Source organism: Colius striatus, chromosome 5 (assembly GCF_028858725.1).
Source record: "Colius striatus isolate bColStr4 chromosome 5, bColStr4.1.hap1, whole genome shotgun sequence".
In the NCBI taxonomy this organism is placed as follows: domain Eukaryota; kingdom Metazoa; phylum Chordata; class Aves; order Coliiformes; family Coliidae; genus Colius; species Colius striatus.
The window spans coordinates 865479-884876 of NC_084763.1; the positions used below are offsets into that span (position 1 = coordinate 865479).

Genomic DNA, 19398 nt, shown 5'->3' on the forward strand with positions numbered 1-19398 from the left:
TTGGCACTGCCAAATCAGCTTTCCTCCACCACAGTTAAGCCAAGTCAATGGAGGAGTGAAACAAGCAGAAGAGGGGCAGAAACTGCAGTGTCTACAAGCAGAACACAAACGCATTAATTGTGCAGAACCCACGGAGGGTTTCGCTGTCGCATTGGGGGTGGGGGGGAGTGTTCTGGATTTGCGAGGCTGCTGCAATGCTGAAGTGGAAACGTTTTCTTATGAATGGAGAGAAAAGTCTGAAAGAGTTGAGAAAACCCTTTACAAAAGACAGTATGGGGAGGCACATCCAGGAGGCTGGGGCACACGACATTGCACCGAGTCCTGTGCCGGAGACCAACGTCTGTGCGAAAGTGCGTGCGTGTGCGTGTGTCTGTGCAGACACTTCTCTCGCGTCCTTGGAAAAGCAGCTGTCATGTGAGCCGGGAGCCGGTCCCAAGGTATGCCCTGAACCTGCGTGTGTGAGCAAAGGCACGCCTCCTGCACGGAGTCGGCCCCAAAGCACACGGCATTGCAGGCACGAGTCCAAAAAAGGCCACTTTCCGGCAGCTTTGCTCCTATCCCCTCTCCCGGCGACAAGGAAACACAAACGGACGTGGGGGGGACACGCCACTTCTTGAGACAAAAGGCCCCACGCCGTGCCCTCCTCCGCATCGCCACGTCCCCCGCCCCGCAGCCGTGCCCCTCACAGCTGACTTGTAAGCAGCGCCCGTCCAGCCCCGCCAGCGCCGCGACCCCCCCCCGGCGCCGCCCGCCCGGCTGCCCGGAACCTGCATGCGCGGCGTGCGGCCGCTCCCCGCCGCGCCGCGCCGCGCGTTATTCATGGCGCGGGGCGGGCCGGCGGCCGCGGCGCTATATAGGGCGGCGGAGCGGCGGGAGGGGACAGATGGGCGCGGGGCGGCGGGCGCGGAGCCGGGCGCGGGTAGAATAAACCAGACGGCAGCAGACAGCCCTTCACCTATTCATTTTTTTTCCCCCTCCGTCTCCACTCTTTTTCCTTCTTCCTTTTTTTCCGGCGCGTTTTTGGACCGAGTTCTCTTCAGACCGCCTGGGCCTGCCGCTTTTTTCTTTTGCTTTTTTTGGGTTTTTATCTTTTTTCCTTTTGCAGAGCGTTTTATTTTACTTTTTTCCCCTCCCCCCTGTGTGTGGCCAAACAAACAAAAAAAGTGTCGAGCCGAGTGATTCAGGCGCTCTGCAGGGAGCGGGCGGTAGCGGTAAAGAAGGAAAAAGTTGCCTTTGTTGCCAGCGAGCTCTTAATTACCTTGATGTGATTAAGGGCCGGCGGCTGAAGAGAGGGTCGGCGCGCGTGTGCCGGCAGCGCAAGCCTCCCCGCCCGTCCGCCGCGGGGGACGAGCGGCCCCGCACCGCGGCCCGAGTGCGCCCGGCTCGGCTCGGCTCGGCTCCCGGCCGGGGGCGCGTCCCGGCCGCCCCCCTCCCGAGGCCGGTTGCCATGGTGCCGCGGCCCGGCGTGCTGTGGGCAGTGGCGGCGGCGGCGCTGGCGCTGCTGGTGCGGCGGGCGGCGGCGGCGCTGGCGGGGCCGGTGGTCCGCTGCGAGCCCTGCGACGCGCGCGCGCTGCAGCAGTGCAAGCCGCTGCAGCCCGACTGCGCCGAGCGCGTGCGGGAGCCCGGCTGCGGCTGCTGCCTCACGTGCGCGCTGCGCGCCGGCCAGCCCTGCGGCATCTACACCGAGCGCTGCGGCGCCGGCCTCAGCTGCCAGCCGCGGCGGGACGAGGCGCGGCCGCTGCAGGCGCTGCTGGAGGGCCGCGGGCTCTGCACCAACGCCACGGCGGGCGGCAAGCTGCGGGCCTTCCTGCTGCCGGGACCGCAGGCTGCAGGTAAGAGGGCAGCGCCGGGGGGGCGGGGGGCGGCGTGCGTGCGCCGCGACCCTCCGGAGCCGTGGCCTTGCTTCGGAGGCTGTGTTTGAAGTTGAGTAGGCTGCAGGCGGGGGGAGGCGCGGGGCTCCGGGGGCGCCCGGCGAGCCCGGGCCCGCTTGGGTTTGGAGGAGGGGTGCATCTGCCGCAGGACGGGAAGATTTGCCGCTTCTGCCTTGTGTATCTGTCCGCTTGCCTCAACGCCGGTACTGAGAAGTAGCCCCTCGCCAAGGAGGCAGAGTGGCTCCGTTTAAAAAGGGAGGAAGAGAGGCATGGGGAGCGTGGAGAAGGGGCTGCGGGCAGGGGACAGGGCGCAAGCCTCGCCGTCTCCCCGCAGCGTTCCTGGAAAGAGGGTGCCAGAAAGCCGGAGAGCGTGGGCCAAGCCCGGCTCTGCAGCGGGACCAAGCCAGGGGAATGCTCCGCACGGAGAGGTGGGGTGGGGAAAGAAAATGAAGGAGTCGAGTATTCTCTGGCCCGGGAGGGTGGTTATTCACAACAAAGCTTTTGCACAGCAGTGTTTAAGAGGACGTTGGGCTTTTGCCTGCCCTGCAAATAAATCTTGGGTCAAACGAAGCTTTCCCGTACTTCTTCCATGTCATGTAAATGAGACGCTCACAGAGAGGGTTTTGTTTTATGGGAAGAGGAAGGGACGGTTGGAAAAAGTTCTGTTAGCATGCACATTCGGAAACTTAAGAAAGGGAAACTTGGGATGCAGATCAAGAAAGCACAGCCCCTCTGTGCAAACATTTCATTAAACTGTTTGCTAACCAACAGCAAGTATGTTAACATTTATTTAATAGAAAAGTGTGTCAGAAGGCTTTCTGCCGCTTGCATTTTTAAAGAGCCAGGAGTTTTTCCTCTGCTCGGTTGCAGGGATTCCTTGGCTGGCCTCTCCTTAGCTGAGGAAGTGGCAGCAGTGCTCCAGCGAGCTGGCTGCTCGGAGAGGAGGAGATGCCTTATTATTTATGTGCTGCTCCTCCCAAGCTGTGGCGATTCGAGTTGAGGGTTCGGAGGCACTCCCTCAAGCTTTAAATCTCTCGTTGGAACACGGAGCAGCTTCCTTCCTCACGTGGACTTGGCTCTGCCTATTTATCCTTCGCATGAATTGGGAACAGGGGCGTCTCCTCGGAACTTGGGAGCCCATTCAGTGGAGGGGTAGTGCTTCTAACAGTGGCTGTTGGAGGAGAATGGGGAAGAGGGAGCAGCACTTTGCTGAAAGCCTTTTGGTTTTCAGCCTGAATTGTCAAAATGTTCCTGTTTCTGCGTTCTTGGCTGAGGCAGAGAAGCCCTGATTTTGAAACCAGTAGGAGCTTTGATTCCTCAGAAAGTCCAAAGCAGGACCCGCACAGTTCATGTTCAAGGAGTGAAGGTTGCAAACTGGGGGTGCAAGAAGAGAGAGGGACACTGAGCCTGTGTGACAGGCAGTGCCCACATCCCCATGGGGAGCAAGATCACACCCTCTCCCTGCTGTGAGCCTGCTTCTCACCTGCTACATGTTTGGCGGCTCCTAGTCTGGCATGGTGTGCTGTACAGTAGCTTCTCAACAGCAACTGTGGCAGACCACCGATTTACTTTCCAGTTCAGCCCTTTTGGGCACTAAAGTGTTAAGCAGTAGTGAGTGTGTGTGTGTGTGCAACCCTTCTGACCTCCTTTTTTTAAAAAATGAAGAAGAAAAGAGACCGAGTAACTCTCCTAGCAGTTCTGCTCCTGGTACCAGGGCAGCAGGCTGTGTGAAACTGAGCTGATCAACTGTGCCTTACAGTTTAAAATGTGGCATTACAGCTGTTCCCAGGGGAGGTGCTGTTGAAACGTGATGGTCTGTCTGAGCTGGAACGGCCAGCCTGCCTAGTTAGCTAATGCACATTAGGAGTATTTTCTACTTGTTTTTGGTGGAGAAGGCAAGCTAATGAACTGGACTGATTGCAGGAAACCTAGTAGGCATAGTATTTCTATTTAGGAGGTTCAGGTTTATAGCATTTCGTTGTGCCATTTCTTACAAACTTCACTGAGAGTGTGGAAAAAAAACCCAACACCCCACTAGTGTTTAAAAACAGGACATTAAACCACCAGAAATATGTTCAAATACCACCGAGAGTCTGAGTTAAACCCACAAAAAGCCAGGAAATTTAGACTTAAGACTTAAACTTCCTTAATCCATTTGCACTGGGAGTTGGATTTTCCTGGTCAATTATGTGCATTGCCAGCAGTGGCTATGCTGAAACCACCAGTACCCAAATGTTAACTTGGGTCCCTCCTCCTCACGCTCCTCCTCGTGTTTCTCCCTTGCTCCTGCATATGGGCAGAGCCACTCTCCTGCCTATGTTGAAATATTTAGAGCCAACATGCTACGTGTGAACGTGGGTTTTCAGGTTTAGCACTGAACTTCTGGGCTTCTCGTGGCTTTTTTCAACAAGCCGTCAAGTGCAGTTTTAACACAGATTTCCAGGGTGTTCCATGTACTTCAGTTATCGTTGTGCACTCCCAAGATTATTTCCTTAAAAAAAAGATGACCAAAAACAGTGGCCAAGACAGCAACTAGGGGGACTTTGCTGCTTAGCTGATAGGAGGATCCCAGCTGGGAGAAATCCCCATAGGCAAAGCAGACAGTTATGGTAACACTGCAGGAGCCTCCTGAGGGGAAGAAGTGCAGTGTAGACAAATACCTCAGAAAGTGCAGGGACACCGGGCTCTGGCAGCATTTTGTAGAAGTGCTTCTCCTGTATCTTTGTGGAGGGCAGTTTAAAGAGAAAATATTTTTGAGCTTCATGAGGAAAACAGCTGTTTGTCCTTCGACACCCCGCCACAGAATGAATGGCGCTTGTTTTGTGTCAGTTACCTTTAAATGTGCTTTGTTACACATAGAAACGTTTATGATTTTTCAGAGAGGAAGAATAAAAGTGGGGGCAGCTTTTTGTTTGCTGGATTGGTTTTTTCCTGTTCTGTATGTTGAATAAAATAAGGAAAGAAGTGTTACAGCCACCTCTCTAGAGGGGTGAGAACTTAGGGCAGCCTCTTTTTAAAACAAAATAACAAAAAAACCCAACCAAAACCTAAATATTTTGGGGAAGCAGAGTTGCCATGGGCAGGTCCCTCAGGGAGCCCCCTCAGTGAGCCACAGTGGTCCCCTCGATGAGCCCCCTCAGCGAACCACGGGCAGGTCCCTCGGGGAGCCTCGGCGGCCCGGTTGAGGCACGGACAGGTCCGTCAGTGAGGCTCAGCAGCCCGGACGGGTCCGTCAGTGAGCCTCGGCGGCCCGGTTGAGGCACGGGCAGGTCCGTCAGTGAGGCTCAGCAGCCCGGTTGAGGCACGGACGGGTCCGTCAGTGAGGCTCAGCAGCCCGGTTGAGGCACGGACGGGTCCGTCAGTGAGGCTCAGCAGCCCGGTTGAGACACGGGCAGGTCCGTCAGTGAGGCTCAGCAGCCCGGTTGAGGCACGGACGGGTCCGTCAGTGAGGCTCAGCAGCCCGGTTGAGGCACGGGCAGGTCCGTCAGTGAGGCTCAGCAGCCCGGTTGAGGCACGGGCAGGTCCGTCAGTGAGGCTCAGCAGCCCGGTTGAGGCACGGGCAGGTCCGTCAGTGAGGCTCAGCAGCCCGGTTGAGGCACGGGCAGGTCCGTCAGTGAGGCTCAGCAGCCCGGGCGGGTCCGTCAGTGAGGCTCAGCAGCCCGGTTGAGGCACGGACGGGTCCGTCAGTGAGGCTCAGCAGCCCGGTTGAGACACGGGCAGGTCCGTCAGTGAGGCTCAGCAGCCCGGTTGAGGCACGGACGGGTCCGTCAGTGAGGCTCAGCAGCCCGGTTGAGGCACGGACGGGTCCGTCAGTGAGGCTCAGCAGCCCGGTTGAGGCACGGGCAGGTCCGTCAGTGAGGCTCAGCAGCCCGGTTGAGGCACGGACGGGTCCGTCAGTGAGGCTCAGCAGCCCGGTTGAGGCACGGGCAGGTCCGTCAGTGAGGCTCAGCAGCCCGGGCGGGTCCGTCAGTGAGGCTCAGCAGCCCGGTTGAGGCACGGACGGGTCCCTCGGTGAGCCTCGGCGGCCCGGTTGAGGCACGGACGGGTCCATCCGTGCCCGCAGCCCCCGGCGCCCGGGACGGTTGCCGCCCCCGGGGCTTCCCGCTGGGCGAGTCCCGCCCCCCGCCGGCCGCGATGGGGAACTGCAGAGGCGCGGGGCCGGGCAGTGGCTAGCAGCGAGGCGGACGTGGCTAGTCCTCCGGTGTGTGTGGGGTAGCTCGGCAGGCAGGCGGGTGCAGGGGGACGCCGCGCTGATGCTCGTCTTTTGCTCGTGCCGCTATTTAGTGGCGGAACACGAAGCACTCGGGCTGCTGTGCGGGTTTATTGCCCTTCCCGAGGCGGCTGATTGACGCTGTTCCTTCGCTGTGGTTATTCTTCCCCAAGGAAATTCCAGCGATTCAGAGGAAGAGGACCGGAGCAGCAGCAGCAGCAGCACAGAAAATCAGGCCGTCCCAAACAGGGTGCCAGATTCCAAGTCGCACCCACCGCACACCAAAATAGACATCATCAGGAAAGTGCAGGCCAAAAACACGCAGCGCTACAAGGTGGAATATGATTCCCAGAGCACGGATACGCTCAATTTCTCTTCGGAATCCAAGCAAGAGACTGAATACGTAAGTGCTTTTGTAACTGGACAGGCGTTCCCAGCGTGAGAGAATATGTGTGTATGCGTGTTGTGCACAGAACAAGGTAGATAAATGCATGAAGTAAGTCAATGGTAGTAACTGTTGTAGCCGTTTCGGGCATTCTGTCTGTTTAACCGGTAAGGCATACTGGATCTGCAAGTGCAGACAGTCAGCAGGCTGAGCTGACGATGGTCAGAAAACAGAGGCCTAACACAATGACATTTACATCAATACAAATGTGATTTTTCACTAAGTCCTTTCTTGGAGAGCCAAAGATCTCGGTCCCCCCACGCAGTTATCACACGTTTGTGTGCGTGGACTCGGGACAGGTTTCGCTGTGTCACAGGTAAATTTGGTTGCAATAATGGCAAAGAAGTGTTTTATGTTCAGCGTAGAGGCACTGTGTTCAGACTCCAGAGCGCAAATCCAGGGAGGCAAACTTAGTCATTGTTTATGTGACTCGTTGGATGCCACCTCTGCTTGGCAGCCGTCGTTTGGTGCCACTGCCTAAGTGCCAAGGCTCTCGGGCACACAAGCTACCATTGCTTCCTACTAAGTGGATTTGCAGGGCAGCTGGAGAGTGGTGAGTCTGAGAGAAGTGTAATTCCTCTTCTCAGACATTGTGAGTGATGAGACGGTGGTTATCCTTGTGCCTGTGCTGATGGCCTAGAAGCCTGTGTCCAGGTGTACTTTGGCGTTCCGTCAAAACAGCTGTGGTGAAACCAGATGTGGCTTCCCAGATGCAAAAGGGTTTGAAACCTGTATAAGGCAGAAAGCTGTGTCTGCAGAGAGCGTGGCCTCCAGGTTATCACAGCAAGGCTTCAGCTGGATGTTTACTGGTGCCCAGTAAAAACACTTTAAGAATCTGCCTTCCAGCACATCCTCCTCCCAAAAGCAGGAAGTAAATTGCATACAGTAAAAGAATGAACTTTGGTAACTCCAAGGAAATAGGATCTTGGTGTTAGCTAGGGTGAATTTTTCACATAGGTGGTATTTGGACCCCATAGACAAAGGCATGAGTCCATCAGGGGGACAAGTGCCTTTGTCAGCGAATGCCCTCCTAGCTGTGTCTGCGTGTTAGCAGCCTGCTTCAAAATAATAATTACCAAAAAAGAAAGGGCAGTTGATGTTTTTGTGTGCCTAGCTGGGAACCAGGTATGTGACGTGCTGGTGTGGTTTGCAGCCAGTGTGCCTGAGCAGTTGCCTGCTTTTAAGGAACAGACCATATGAGCAGCACTTTAAAGCACATCTCTAGAGCCCATGAGATTGGCACTGGGAGGAAACTGACGAAAGCAGCAAGGAAGGTCTTTGCTAACCAAAAAACCCCTCAATTTTAAACTCCAGTAGAACTGTGTAGCCCGCATGCTTTCAGACACTCACAAGACAGGCACTTTACAGGAGCAAACTGTTAATATTGCCACTTGGAAGTACGAATGTTGTTCATTCACTAATGAAACATTGCACCAAATGAGTCTTGCTGTTGATACAGCAGCTTAAACGTTTTTAAATTGGGGTATCCAGCAAAGGAATTTTCCTGGGTGTTCACTGAAGCAGTGGGCTGGTGGGCTGAGCGGGGCACGTGCCCAGGCAGGAGTGTGGCTCAGCACACTTTGGAGGCTGCGGCTGAATCCTGACCCTGCTGATGACACTGACTGCCTCCACGGCCTCTGGCCACACGGGAACTCCCCTGCTCCTGGCTTTCTGACTGCAAAGTGGGGCTCGTCATGCTCTACTCCCTACCCTGAAGGGCTTGCAGGGAGAAATAATTGGTTGGCGTTTGAGACATGCCCTTAAAAGTGCTTCGGGAAGTTCTTTTTGGCTCGTTCTCCCAGACCTAATCCTCACTATGTTGCTGTCAGCCTTTTGCAGGTGGAGAAAGCGAGGCAGAAAGTGACTTACTGTATCTAATGAGACAGTTGTACACAACCATTCCTTTGTGTGGCTGTATCCATTCGGTCCAGTCAAAGTTGGGAGTTGTTGTCCAAAGTTGCCATGTTTTTACACACACATTGTGCCAAACTACTTGTTTTCCATGAAGTCCGTTTCATTCAAGCTTTCAAATCCAGCAGCATCACAAAAAAGTTGAGCAGCATCTACCAAGTGGTTTCTTCCCAGCTGCCTACCCTGTTCTTCAACCATCTGGCACAAGACCAGCTTTCACCAACCTGAGTTGTGTTTTATGTGACTGATTTACATACTGGTTCAGCCTCCTCATAGCTATACGTGGCTGTGATTGCAACTGGAAGTGCTAGTCTGTGCCTCAGCACAGCATAGGGCCCTCAGTGGTCAGAAATCAGTGTATCCCAAGTAAAACACAGAGTCGGAATGAGAGTGGTCTGCCTCTGACATACCCCGTCATCCCTTTGTTCCAGTGGATTGCTTTAGGTTTGTGCTCCTTGCCCTTTTAAAGCATTATTAACTCATGTGTGAAAAGCAGCATTTGGGAATGAAGTCTCATCTGTGTTTTCTAAAACAGGGCCCTTGTCGTAGAGAAATGGAAGACACTTTAAACCACCTAAAGATCCTGAATGTCTTGAGTCCCAGGGGCTTTCATATTCCAAATTGTGACAAGAAGGGCTTCTACAAGAAAAAGCAAGTAAGTAAAGAGTCTGGATCATTTCAATGAATGCACTTTTGCCTTTTCTACATCTCTGCTGCAAGGTCTTGCCAGCAAGGTGTGTTATGGCTCATTTTACAGAGGAACTAGTTAATTTCCAGTGTTAGGACCTGATCTGCTAGTGCTGAACCTCATGAAGTGGGGACGGTGTTTTTATTTTCTATGGGTCATGACAACAGTTGAATTTGAGGATCCTCATACCTAATCACACATGGGTTGGCTGGTGTCCCAGATGCTAATGGCCTTTGGTTTAAAAAAAGCAGCGCCTCTGTAATAACCCATAGAGCTAAATGTTGCATTTACCATATGACTGCAATAGATCAATGCTTTGAATTGTAAATAGCTGCTTGAGAGTTCCTAGAAGAACTGTGCTGGATCGTATTACAATAAGTAATTTGAGAAAGGTATATATCTGTCCTTTCTGTGCTGCAGAGACCGCTTGCAAAATCCAGGTCATGTTGTCGTGAAAGTGATACATGTAGGAGTTGCTCTGCAGCAAGGGTGGCTCCTCAGCCCTCTTTGGTTCGAGGGCTGGGGCCTTCCCTGACAAATATAGACCTAAAGCGCGGGTATTTATGCTTCAGTTGTGTTTGGTTGGGCTGTGGCAGCCTCCTCCATCCAGCACTGCCCTCAGAGATGGTTCAGGAGCTTGGGGGAGTGCAAGACGTGCCAGGTTCTTTGCTTTGTGTGCACATCCATCCGATTGCAGCGTTTACGTAGTGACCTGCCTCCAGAGGTGTTTCTTGGTACAATTCCAAAATACTCCAAATTCAAAAGTTTGTTTAAGGTTTTCCTGAAGGCAAACCTTCTCTGTAAGGGCAGGTTTTGTTTGTGGACCATCTCATCTTTCCCGTTGGGGTTTACAAGAGTCAGCCTCTCTATCTCTGGCAACCACAGGAAGGGCTGACTCTGTGTTACTGGATAATGCAGCCCATTGGTTGGAAGTGAGAGGCCGACCTCCAACCAGGCAACCTTATTTTGGGAATGATATCCCTCCATTCTTTGGTTTCCAGCTTTCTTAGAAGCAGTCTTTCCCTTTCGGGTATTCCCTGGAGCTCTGTGTTAAGCTGGCGGTGTCAGGTGGGCTGTGTGCAGTCAGGGTGAGGTTTCCAGCCTCCCCTTCTGCCACCAGCCCAGCATCGACTGCGCCGTCTGACCTTTGGTGCTCGCTGCTGAGCTCCCCTACGCTCACCAGCTTTTCCCGAGCAGGTGGCGGCAACTGCTAGGGCAGGGACAGAGTTTCTTTTTGTTGTCTGGAGTTTTGGGAAGCCCATGTCATTCACTCCCCTCTGTGTGTTAAAGGCACAGACAGCAACGCTGGCATCTCGGTCTGTGTTTGTGCAGAAAATGTGTGGGGCTGCTGTGTGGAGTGAGGCCTGGATGGGGCTCTGTGCCTTAAAGTGCCTTAAAAAGCATTTGCCTTAGCTCCCGAGGAGCAGCACAGCATTTAGCTGTGTTCAGGGCACACAAGGGTGCTCTAGCCCTTTCCCTTCTCTAGGCGTCACAGAAGACCACAGATTGGTATTTACTTTGTTCAGGAGATCTTCCTTTCATCTGTCTTCAGACTCTGAAGTTTTTGCTTCATCAGCAAAAAGGTGCTGGTTTGCACATGGTCTCTGGCATGTGTGTGGAGTATATCAGATCCACTGTGAGCACATATTAAAGGGCCTTGTGTTACCTTTAAAGTGCAGCCATAGTGCTGCCACTGAAGCAGGCAAAAAAGGAGTTACAGAGGAAAAAACAGAGTAAGAAAGACAGGTAATACATACACCAGGTCTTTGTTCCTAGAAGCTGATTTAGGAGAATAAGGTGTTGGAACACAGCAAAGCCATGCATCTGCCCTCTGTGTAGCATCTCGAGACTTTCAGGCTGCTTTAGGAAAGGTTCCTGTGCAACAGCCCATCTGCTCAGCAAACAGAGAGGATAAAGGGGCACTTTCATCCCCGGCCAGCCCCGTCAAGCACCGTGCCAATTCACACACTGAAACTACCACCAGGTTCAATGGTAGTTTGAGACAACCAGGATCTTGTAGGAGATGCCCACAAACGGAGCCCGTGTGAGAGTAAATATTCTCCATGAAACACAGCTGGAGCACTGCTCCTGTGAACCAGCCTCCATCGACCCTGGGAACAGGCCTTCAGAGGCAGGGCTCGCGAGGCAGGCTGCCTCTCACACCAACAAAGAGCAAACCAAAGAGAATGCACATGAGTTGCCCTTCTACTCCTGGGGGGGAAAAAAAAAAGTGTCATTTTGAGAAGTAGGTCCTGTCCAGACTGAATTCACTGTCTGGGAGGCAACACCACCATTGATTATTGATGTTGTTTGGTTTTCTCTGTGGAGCATCACCGTGCAGGTCTGATGTTTTAGGCACCGTGAGCAGGTGTCTAATCTTACCAGCAGAATACTAGGCTGTTTTAATTTCCTTCGTTGCTATTATTAGCAGCATTCAATCTATAATTCAATTATACTCTGTTGTGACAATAGAGTTCAGAATAATAGGTTAGGAAATAGACAGTAAATCCATCAAAAAAGGAGTGTGAGCCAGGCATGTTTCACTATGGGAACAGCTGCCAAAACCACTGCCTAGGATGATCGTGTAGATAGGTGTGTGATGGGAGGAATCTGACAAATTATGGTCGCCCTGGAAACCATTACAAATTATTCAGGAGGCACTTCACATGTTTAGTATGTTCTGCCTCCCTGGTCAAGCCAAAAACATTTATTTTTCCAAGGTGTTGGTGGAGATCTAGAAAGGGACTTTTCAGGAACAGCAATAGGGAGTAATTTGCATATATGGAACCATTTTAAGAGCATAAAATTATCTGTCAGGGGTATGGCACAAAAAATATTTGATACCTTGTGTTTATATATAAACTTTTTAAAGTCAGGTCTATTAAAAAGGCAGAGTCCTTTGTCTTAATAAAGGGCACATGTAAGGTTCTGCTGTTGAGCTGTGGCGTACAGGTACACGCACGTGGGATGGGTTGATACAGGCATGTTTCTGCCTCAAGTATGGACAAAAAAAAAGGTTTTGATGAGATTAGCGTTATTATATGGGGCAATTACTAGAATTGCCCTGTATTTGTGTACCAGAGCCAGATACTCACCCAAATGTGAGCTGGCGGCGTTCCACTGAAAACAGAGCTGCGCTCGGCGGGAGCCAAAACGGCCCGAGGTGTGTGTCAGTGCTGTCTGCAGTCTGTGCCAGGAGACCAGGGCTGCAGCTCCACGGAGACCTCTGGGCTGACCAGGAATTCAATGGGATACCATATGCTTCGCCATGCCCGACGAATGCCTCTGTGGTGCTGCTTTGTGGAAGGGAGAGGGGCAGGTGGCATGGAAGCTGGCAGCTGGTTCTTCTATCAGAAGTAATTACTGGCTCCATCGCTCGGGCAGTCTTCCAGCTTTTTGGGCTTCTGAAGTTGTACAGAAGAGCTGGGCAGAGCCTTGAAATGTTCGTGGAGCACAAAATTGAGAAAAGCTGGATTTTCTTCCAATTGATTTCTTTTTTCCCCGTATTGAACTGTCCACCACTTTTGTAGAGAATCCAAGCTCTCTGCTTCAGCATAAATACATCACTTTTGAACCAGAAGGTGTGGCTGAGCAGCCAGTACAGAATGGCAGACTGGAACAGGTAGGCTGTTTCCTCACGGGGCGATATTTCGGCTGTGGAACAGTCTCAGTGTTTCACTCTCCAAATGGCTAGTCTAGAAGAAATTAGAAAGCAAAACACTGGTTAGCGGGGAAGGTGTTCCTTCCTAACCTCACATTGTACCTAACTCCAAAAATCGATTATGCAACTGTAAAAAGCAGCCTAAGCCTCCAACAACACGAGATAACTTTAATCGATCATTTGTTTTGGGAGTGATGCAAGCCTATGAATCAGCGAGAGTTGTGTAACGTACTTCATATAGTACTTCTAAAAGGGGAGGCTGTGTTACTATTATTAGCAGAAGTGTAGTTTCACTACCAGGGCACCAGGCTGGCAGCCAGAAGCCCTGTGCTCTAATTCAGGCTCCATCTGTACCTGCTGCTGTGTTGGGAAAAACAACTCGCGAACTGCTGCCTCAGTTTCCTTTCCTGTAAAATTTAAGTAATGCAAAGGCTATTGGTTACGATTTCTTCAGTTTCGAGCATAAAGAACTCATGTCACTGAAGGTTAATACCACTGAAGCTGGAGTCCAGCCCATTGCCACCAGCACTGAAGGAACATTTCCTATTGGCATCGGTGGACTGGAGAACACGCGTGAGCCCCAGTCGGTCTTTTGAGACGATAAACCTAAGCTGTAAGACTTACGTTTCAAGATTTGGTACAGAAAACCAGCTGAACGGGTAACCAGAAGCCAAATGCAGCTCAGCCATGTAGTTTAGCAAATCATTAATGTAGCTGCTCTCTCGACAGGTTTGAACTTCTTCACCCTCTCCTAAAACAAGCTTCATGTTGCCATCCTGCTGCTACCATCTGCGCAGGGCCATTGCAGGAGGTCAGAGGCAGAGAAGAGAAGCCATTGTGTTATTTCTGCTTTGGGCTTGTTACTCAAAAATACATCATGAGGGTAGATTAACTTGCAGTGACAGTGATTGGCATGACTTTGTTTAACCTAAAATGAATGAGATGGACACGTGCTCTGAAAGTGGTGTCTAATGCTGCATGATCTGCTCTCATTTATCTTTCACAAGTTCCCAGTGAAAGACTGTCTACCTCCTCCATGCTGCCACAAATGAGCTGGCCCCGGGGCCAGTGTACTGGTGCTGGCTGTCCCAGGAGTGCAGTTGAGTGGTAGTGGCAAAATTTACCTGGCTTGTACCAGCCCGGGCCTCTGAAACACTTTAGTTGCCTTGTGACCTTGCTGTGCTGTTTGATAGCTTCTACAGCGTTGAGGGTCATAAGTGGCTTCAGTCTCACCTGTCTTCCTTCTTGCTGGTTGACACAACAGATGAAATCTCAGCCTTTGCAAAGCTGGGGATGTTGGTGTCTCCACTTCCTCTGTCAGTCTATCCTGACTAAACAGCCACCTCTGTTAGCATTCGCAGCAAATCCTGTACCTCCAAAGCGTGAGCTGGTGAGGGGCTGTGTCTTGGCAGTGAGATTGACCACGGCAAACCTAGTGAGAGTCCCAGAAGTTCACAGTCTGTGTGTCCAGGGTGGCAACACACTGAGCGCAGCCTGCAGCACGTCATCTCCTTTAGATGCATTTGTCCCCTTGGTGGCTCCCTGGGGAGAGCAGTGCTCTCTTCATAAACGCTGGACTTCATAATGGCTTTTTACTGCATCTCTGCTTCCAAAGAAGCTCAGTGTCGTTGCCTGTGGTAGTCTGAGGTTGCTCATCATTGCTGGCAAATTCCACCAGGCTGCTTCTAACGCTGCCATAGGTTGCAGACAAGTATATGGGCAACCTTATTTTTTCAGAGAACAGGCATATGAAGTTGTAGCACACCTAGCAGTTGTTGAGGCGATAACTCCACTACAGAAGGGTCATAATAAATACCAGCTGCAGTATTGAAATTCCTCCAGCAAGCAGTCGCAAGCCAAGGGTGTTTGTTGCTGCAGTGGCTGCCTTTGCCAGGCCTGCTCCCTAGTGCAGAACAAATCCCTTAGCTGTCTTTCCCAAAGTTGGGTCCCAGTTGTCGGCCTGTACCCGTTTGCAGTAGTTTTCAAAGGGGGCAACTGTGCTGCTAATGTAATAGGGCTGTTCCTGAGGCTCTTTTTCTGGTAGCTCTCAGGGCAGTCTTATTGTGGAGTAATTGGACTCCAAGGTATCGAGGGGCAGAGGAGGGAAGCTTTTGTGGTAATAGCCTGTCGTGGTAATACATACTGTGTTATGGTGTCAGCTGAAGCCTGGCTATGCGAGTGCAGCTCTCAGGCAGGAACCCCTGCTAGATAACCCTGAGAGCAGAGGAAAAACCTGTGCTAACTGCGTCTTTCTTTCTGTTTCAGTGTCGCCCATCCAAAGGCCGCAAGAGAGGGTACTGCTGGTGCGTGGACAAGTACGGGCAGCCGCTTCCCGGCTACGACGGGAAGGGGAAAGGAGATGTCCACTGCTACAACCTGGAAAGCAAGTGAGGGCTGCGTGCCAGCTCTTGTGGCATCTGCGGGGCCTCGCAGAGCCCTCGGAGGGGCTGGGCAAGCAGCGGGGGACGGGCTCAGCCTGCGCGGCGGTGGGAGCCGTGCCCCCGCGGCTGCCGTGCCACCGCCACCATGCCCCACCGCCGCCGCTGCGACCCGCCACCGCCGCGCCGCACGCTGCCTACGGCACGCGTAGGGAGCCCGGCATTCCCACCGCAACCTGCACTATTGATACCCGGAGAGACAGAGGCAGAGAGAAACAAAAGGCACTTCAGAATGGATTCAGGGAGTCTCCACTGACTTTTTTAACGAACGGCCTGTGACCAATTAGATCCCGAAAGATACTGGGGGTGTTTATTACAAAGAGTTAATAGAGAGAAAGTTGGTAAAAGTATCACAGCAAAAAAAACCAAACGAACCAAAACAAGACCCAAACAAAAAAAGCCACACAAGGATTTAAAGGCTGAGCTTTCTTTACAGGTCTGACGGGAAACTTATCTTCACGGGTAAAAAGTTTTATAAGAATCTCAAAGAACTTTTTAAAGACACATATTTCTAAGACAAAGACATGGCTATTTTTTCTGTAAGATATATGATGGATATTCTGTTAGTCTGTATTTAATATAATTGTTTTTTAATAAACTTTATTTAAATGTAACATGTGAATACCAAATACTATGCAGTAATTCCAGTGTATACCTGCGTATGCAAAGAGAAAGGAAAGAGTGTGGAATGATTTACAAATATGTACAGATCCATATGCATACACACTGACCTATTCTAGCTAACGGGAAGGAAGTTGTGGAGCAAAGGAAGAGTTTCCAGGAGAGATTAAGTTTTGTTATTTGCAATAACTACAAATACCAAGATAATATCTCTGGGGGTTTAATTGTTGTATTTTATTGGTATTTCTAATGTACCCATCACTGAACTATGCCACTGGAAAGGATAACAGTTGCACTGAAGCTCTCAGTAAAGCGTTCTTCTGTCTGTCCTTACTTCAGCTGGTGCAACGGGGCTTACGTTTCTTGCCATTTCCTCCTCACGCTTATTCACAGTATTCATGGACAAAAACCCTTGCCATTGCAGTACCACCTTTCCCGTTTGCCTATTTATTTTGCAAAGCTGTATCTCTTCTGTGTTGCCTTGGTACATTTTTACCAAAGCATGTGCTCTGTAAGAGGAACTCCTGCTTCAAGCAAGGTCGATGCGATGGCGGGGGGGACGGTGGACCTGGGTGTTGAGACCCAACAATTGTTGCTTTGACTTCGGTAGAAATGATTTGCCTGCATCTTCAGCAAATAGAATAAGAACCGTTGGGGTTGAATATTTAAACAAACTGCCTGCCGTGGTGTTCTGTGTCCTTCTAATGACTCGGAAGAGAAGCGATTCAGGTTTGTTCTGGGTTGTGATGCTTCCACATGGGGAAGACTTGGGCAACATTGGTTACTTTTTTCATTCTCTTTCCCGAGGCTGATTGTTTACTGAACTTCACGACAGATTCTGTATGCCGATGAGATCCGGATGAGGAAAGGTGGCCTGTGAAATGTAACATCTCTCTGGAAAGCAATGCCATATTTTGTATATGTATTTATTTATATATTTTATATAAATATTTTATATATTTATATAAATATATAATATATTCTTATATGTGTCACTATAAATGTTTGATGTCACTGCAGAAAAAAAAAAAAAAACAGAAACCATCAACACTGTAGTTTCCTTTTGGGTTGGGAACCTATGGAGACCGAGGGCAGTGGGTCTGCGGCTGGGCTTGTGCTGACAGCGGGGAGACCGAGCATCCCATTCCCTTCCACACACACACACATAAACACACACCCCTCTGCCATGAAATTCCAGCCAGCCTCATTCCTACCAGGGCAAAAACTCTGAGGTGGGAAGGTTGGGATATGCAGCTTGCCAGGATGGAGACAGCCCATCGCCCCAAGTCAGGTGTTCACAGCTGAAATGTATCAGCTGCATGGGCCCCACCTCTGCCTCATTTCCACTGATTGAAATGAGTTCCCATTGTTCTTAAACCTGAAATGGTTTAACCTTAGAGAACCAAAAGAAAAAGGAGTATGTGAAGTGATGCTTACTGTGGGCTAACACAGATCTCCCGACAGGTGGTTAGAGGAAGCTTTGGGAGGTAAGCAATATTTTTACTGCTAATGCAAATGTAATGCCTGCAAGGATTTGTTGGCCAAAAAAAAAAACCCAATAGATACTGGGCCTTTTATTGTTAAAAAAGAGGGCAAAAAGTAAGCTAGTTCCTTTTGAACAGTTTCACTGAGAGAAGAAAGTTACATTTGCACCGGGGTGTAGACATGAAAGTAAGAGTTGGATCCATGAAAGTCAGGCAGGAGTCTGCTTTCTTTAATTGCTAGTCTCTGGAGAAAGAAAATCAGCTTCTCACCAAAACAAAGGTAGATCACTGCCTCAGAAGCCACATTTTGCCAGCACACAAGATGGGTTTTTAACAGCTAGTAGCAGTGTTTCTGATCTGTGTATCTCATCAGGTGTTGAAGCTTTTTATGTTCTGCTCTACCAACCCATAAATAAATCCAGAAGCAGCAGGCCAGGAAAGGTTCTTAGTTAGTACTGGATTCTCTGATCTGTGCAGAGTGCACACTGTATTTATTTTTAAATGCCACATCTTGAGGAACTTGGGTTGAAGCAAGCAGTCTGTCACGTGGATTATTTAGGAAATGGCATTCAGCTCCTTTGATGGCTCCTTTGATGGCACTGATGGGCTTTGGCACATAACAGAGGAAACAAAGCAGCCGTAAGGGCAAAAGCAAGCAACCAGAACTGCGTGGCTGTGCAAGGCAGTTTGGTTCTTTTGTGTGCAACAGGTGTCTCTAAAACAAAGACTGTCTAAAAATAGACACAAAATATTTCTCACCTGTAATTTAAAACTTCCCCTTTTGCAGAAGGTGCCTTTTAGATACTGTTTTACGAGCACAGTTGCTCGCACTTAGTGTGGGATACTTCCCCTGCTCTTATCTGCTGTTCCTGGCAGCTGGTGTTCCTGGTGTGAAATGCAGAATAACATTGCTTTTTCCCCTTAAAAAAACTCACTCTTTAAAATGAAGAGAGTCAGCGTGGCTTTTTCCTTCTTTTTAAAAAATATTGCTCTTTCTATGATGACAAGGCTTCGGTTCCATAGATGGGTTCCTTGCCAGGCCAAGATTTCTGTCATGGCTACAGGAGCCAGGCTGCCATTCAAACACAAGTGTGTGTGAGCTCCATCCGAGCAGCAGCATGTGAGCAGCACAAAACAAACACGTGTGTTGGTGTCAGTTCAGGGGAAGATCTCCCTCCTTGCATGGGTTAGAAATGTTCCCTGCTAAGGGCTGCGATGATTGGAGGACTTGGGGTTTGGTAGCAGAAATGGAACCTGTGCATTAGAAAAACACCTCGTGGTTTGGTGCCTTCACTTCCATCAGCTCAGGCAGTTTATTTTTTTGAGGTGAGCATTTGTCAGCTTTTTCCCCCCTTAACAAGCTCTTTCACGAATCTCAAGTGGTCTGGGTGAACATTACGAAGCCTCAGGAAAAACCTCATAGCTGCTGATGTTGTTTATGTGCCCAATGTCTGCATGGGAAGGCACTACAAAAGCTGCATGTACCTAGTGCAAGAGCCTCTAATTTCTTTTTGAGCCTACTTCATCTCTAGATGCTCTATGGGTACCATATGTAGCCCAGACTAATGTGGTATTATTTTCAACCCGTGTAAAAAGCAGTTGCATAAATCCCTGTAATTGTCCCAAATGCAAGTTAAAGCTGTCTGCAGGCAGCTCTATTATCTCTCAAACTATTTGAGAAAGTTCCCCTTTTTAATAGACCTACTGTGCTATAGTCTTTTGAGCTCAGAATATCCTTTTCCACCTTTCTGGCATGCATGCCCTTCGGGACATAATGTTAGCTATTTGTGCACAGGGGAAGGAGGCTTCAATGAATACCAAAACCACAGAATTAATTAGTTTTTAGTACAGTCTGAACTTTTTATGACTAAATTCCATAGAAACCTTAACACAGCATAATTCTTTATTGAACTGAGCCCTAAATTTAAGTAATGGTTTTACAAACCTTTGGGGAAATCATGTTTTTGGTATCTCCAGTCACTCTAAAAACTGTGTAAGCAAGGATGGCTCCACAGAGATTTTGGGTTATTAGCAATAGGAATTATATTTAAAGGATGAAAAGTGCTGAG

At 50.2% G+C, this 19398-nt stretch overlaps 1 protein-coding gene across 1 annotated transcript; it reads left to right on the top strand.

Annotated features, from left to right (window-relative positions):
- Positions 1–893: 893 nt before the first annotated feature.
- On the top strand, positions 894–16831 carry IGFBP3 (insulin like growth factor binding protein 3). Its single transcript, XM_061996426.1, has 4 exons — positions 894–1832; positions 6255–6484; positions 8973–9092; positions 15052–16831. Exons 1-4 carry the CDS (start codon positions 1448–1450, stop codon positions 15175–15177), a joined length of 861 nt encoding a protein of 286 aa, XP_061852410.1. The 5' UTR covers positions 894–1447; the 3' UTR covers positions 15178–16831.
- The last annotated feature ends 2567 nt before the right edge of the window (positions 16832–19398 follow it).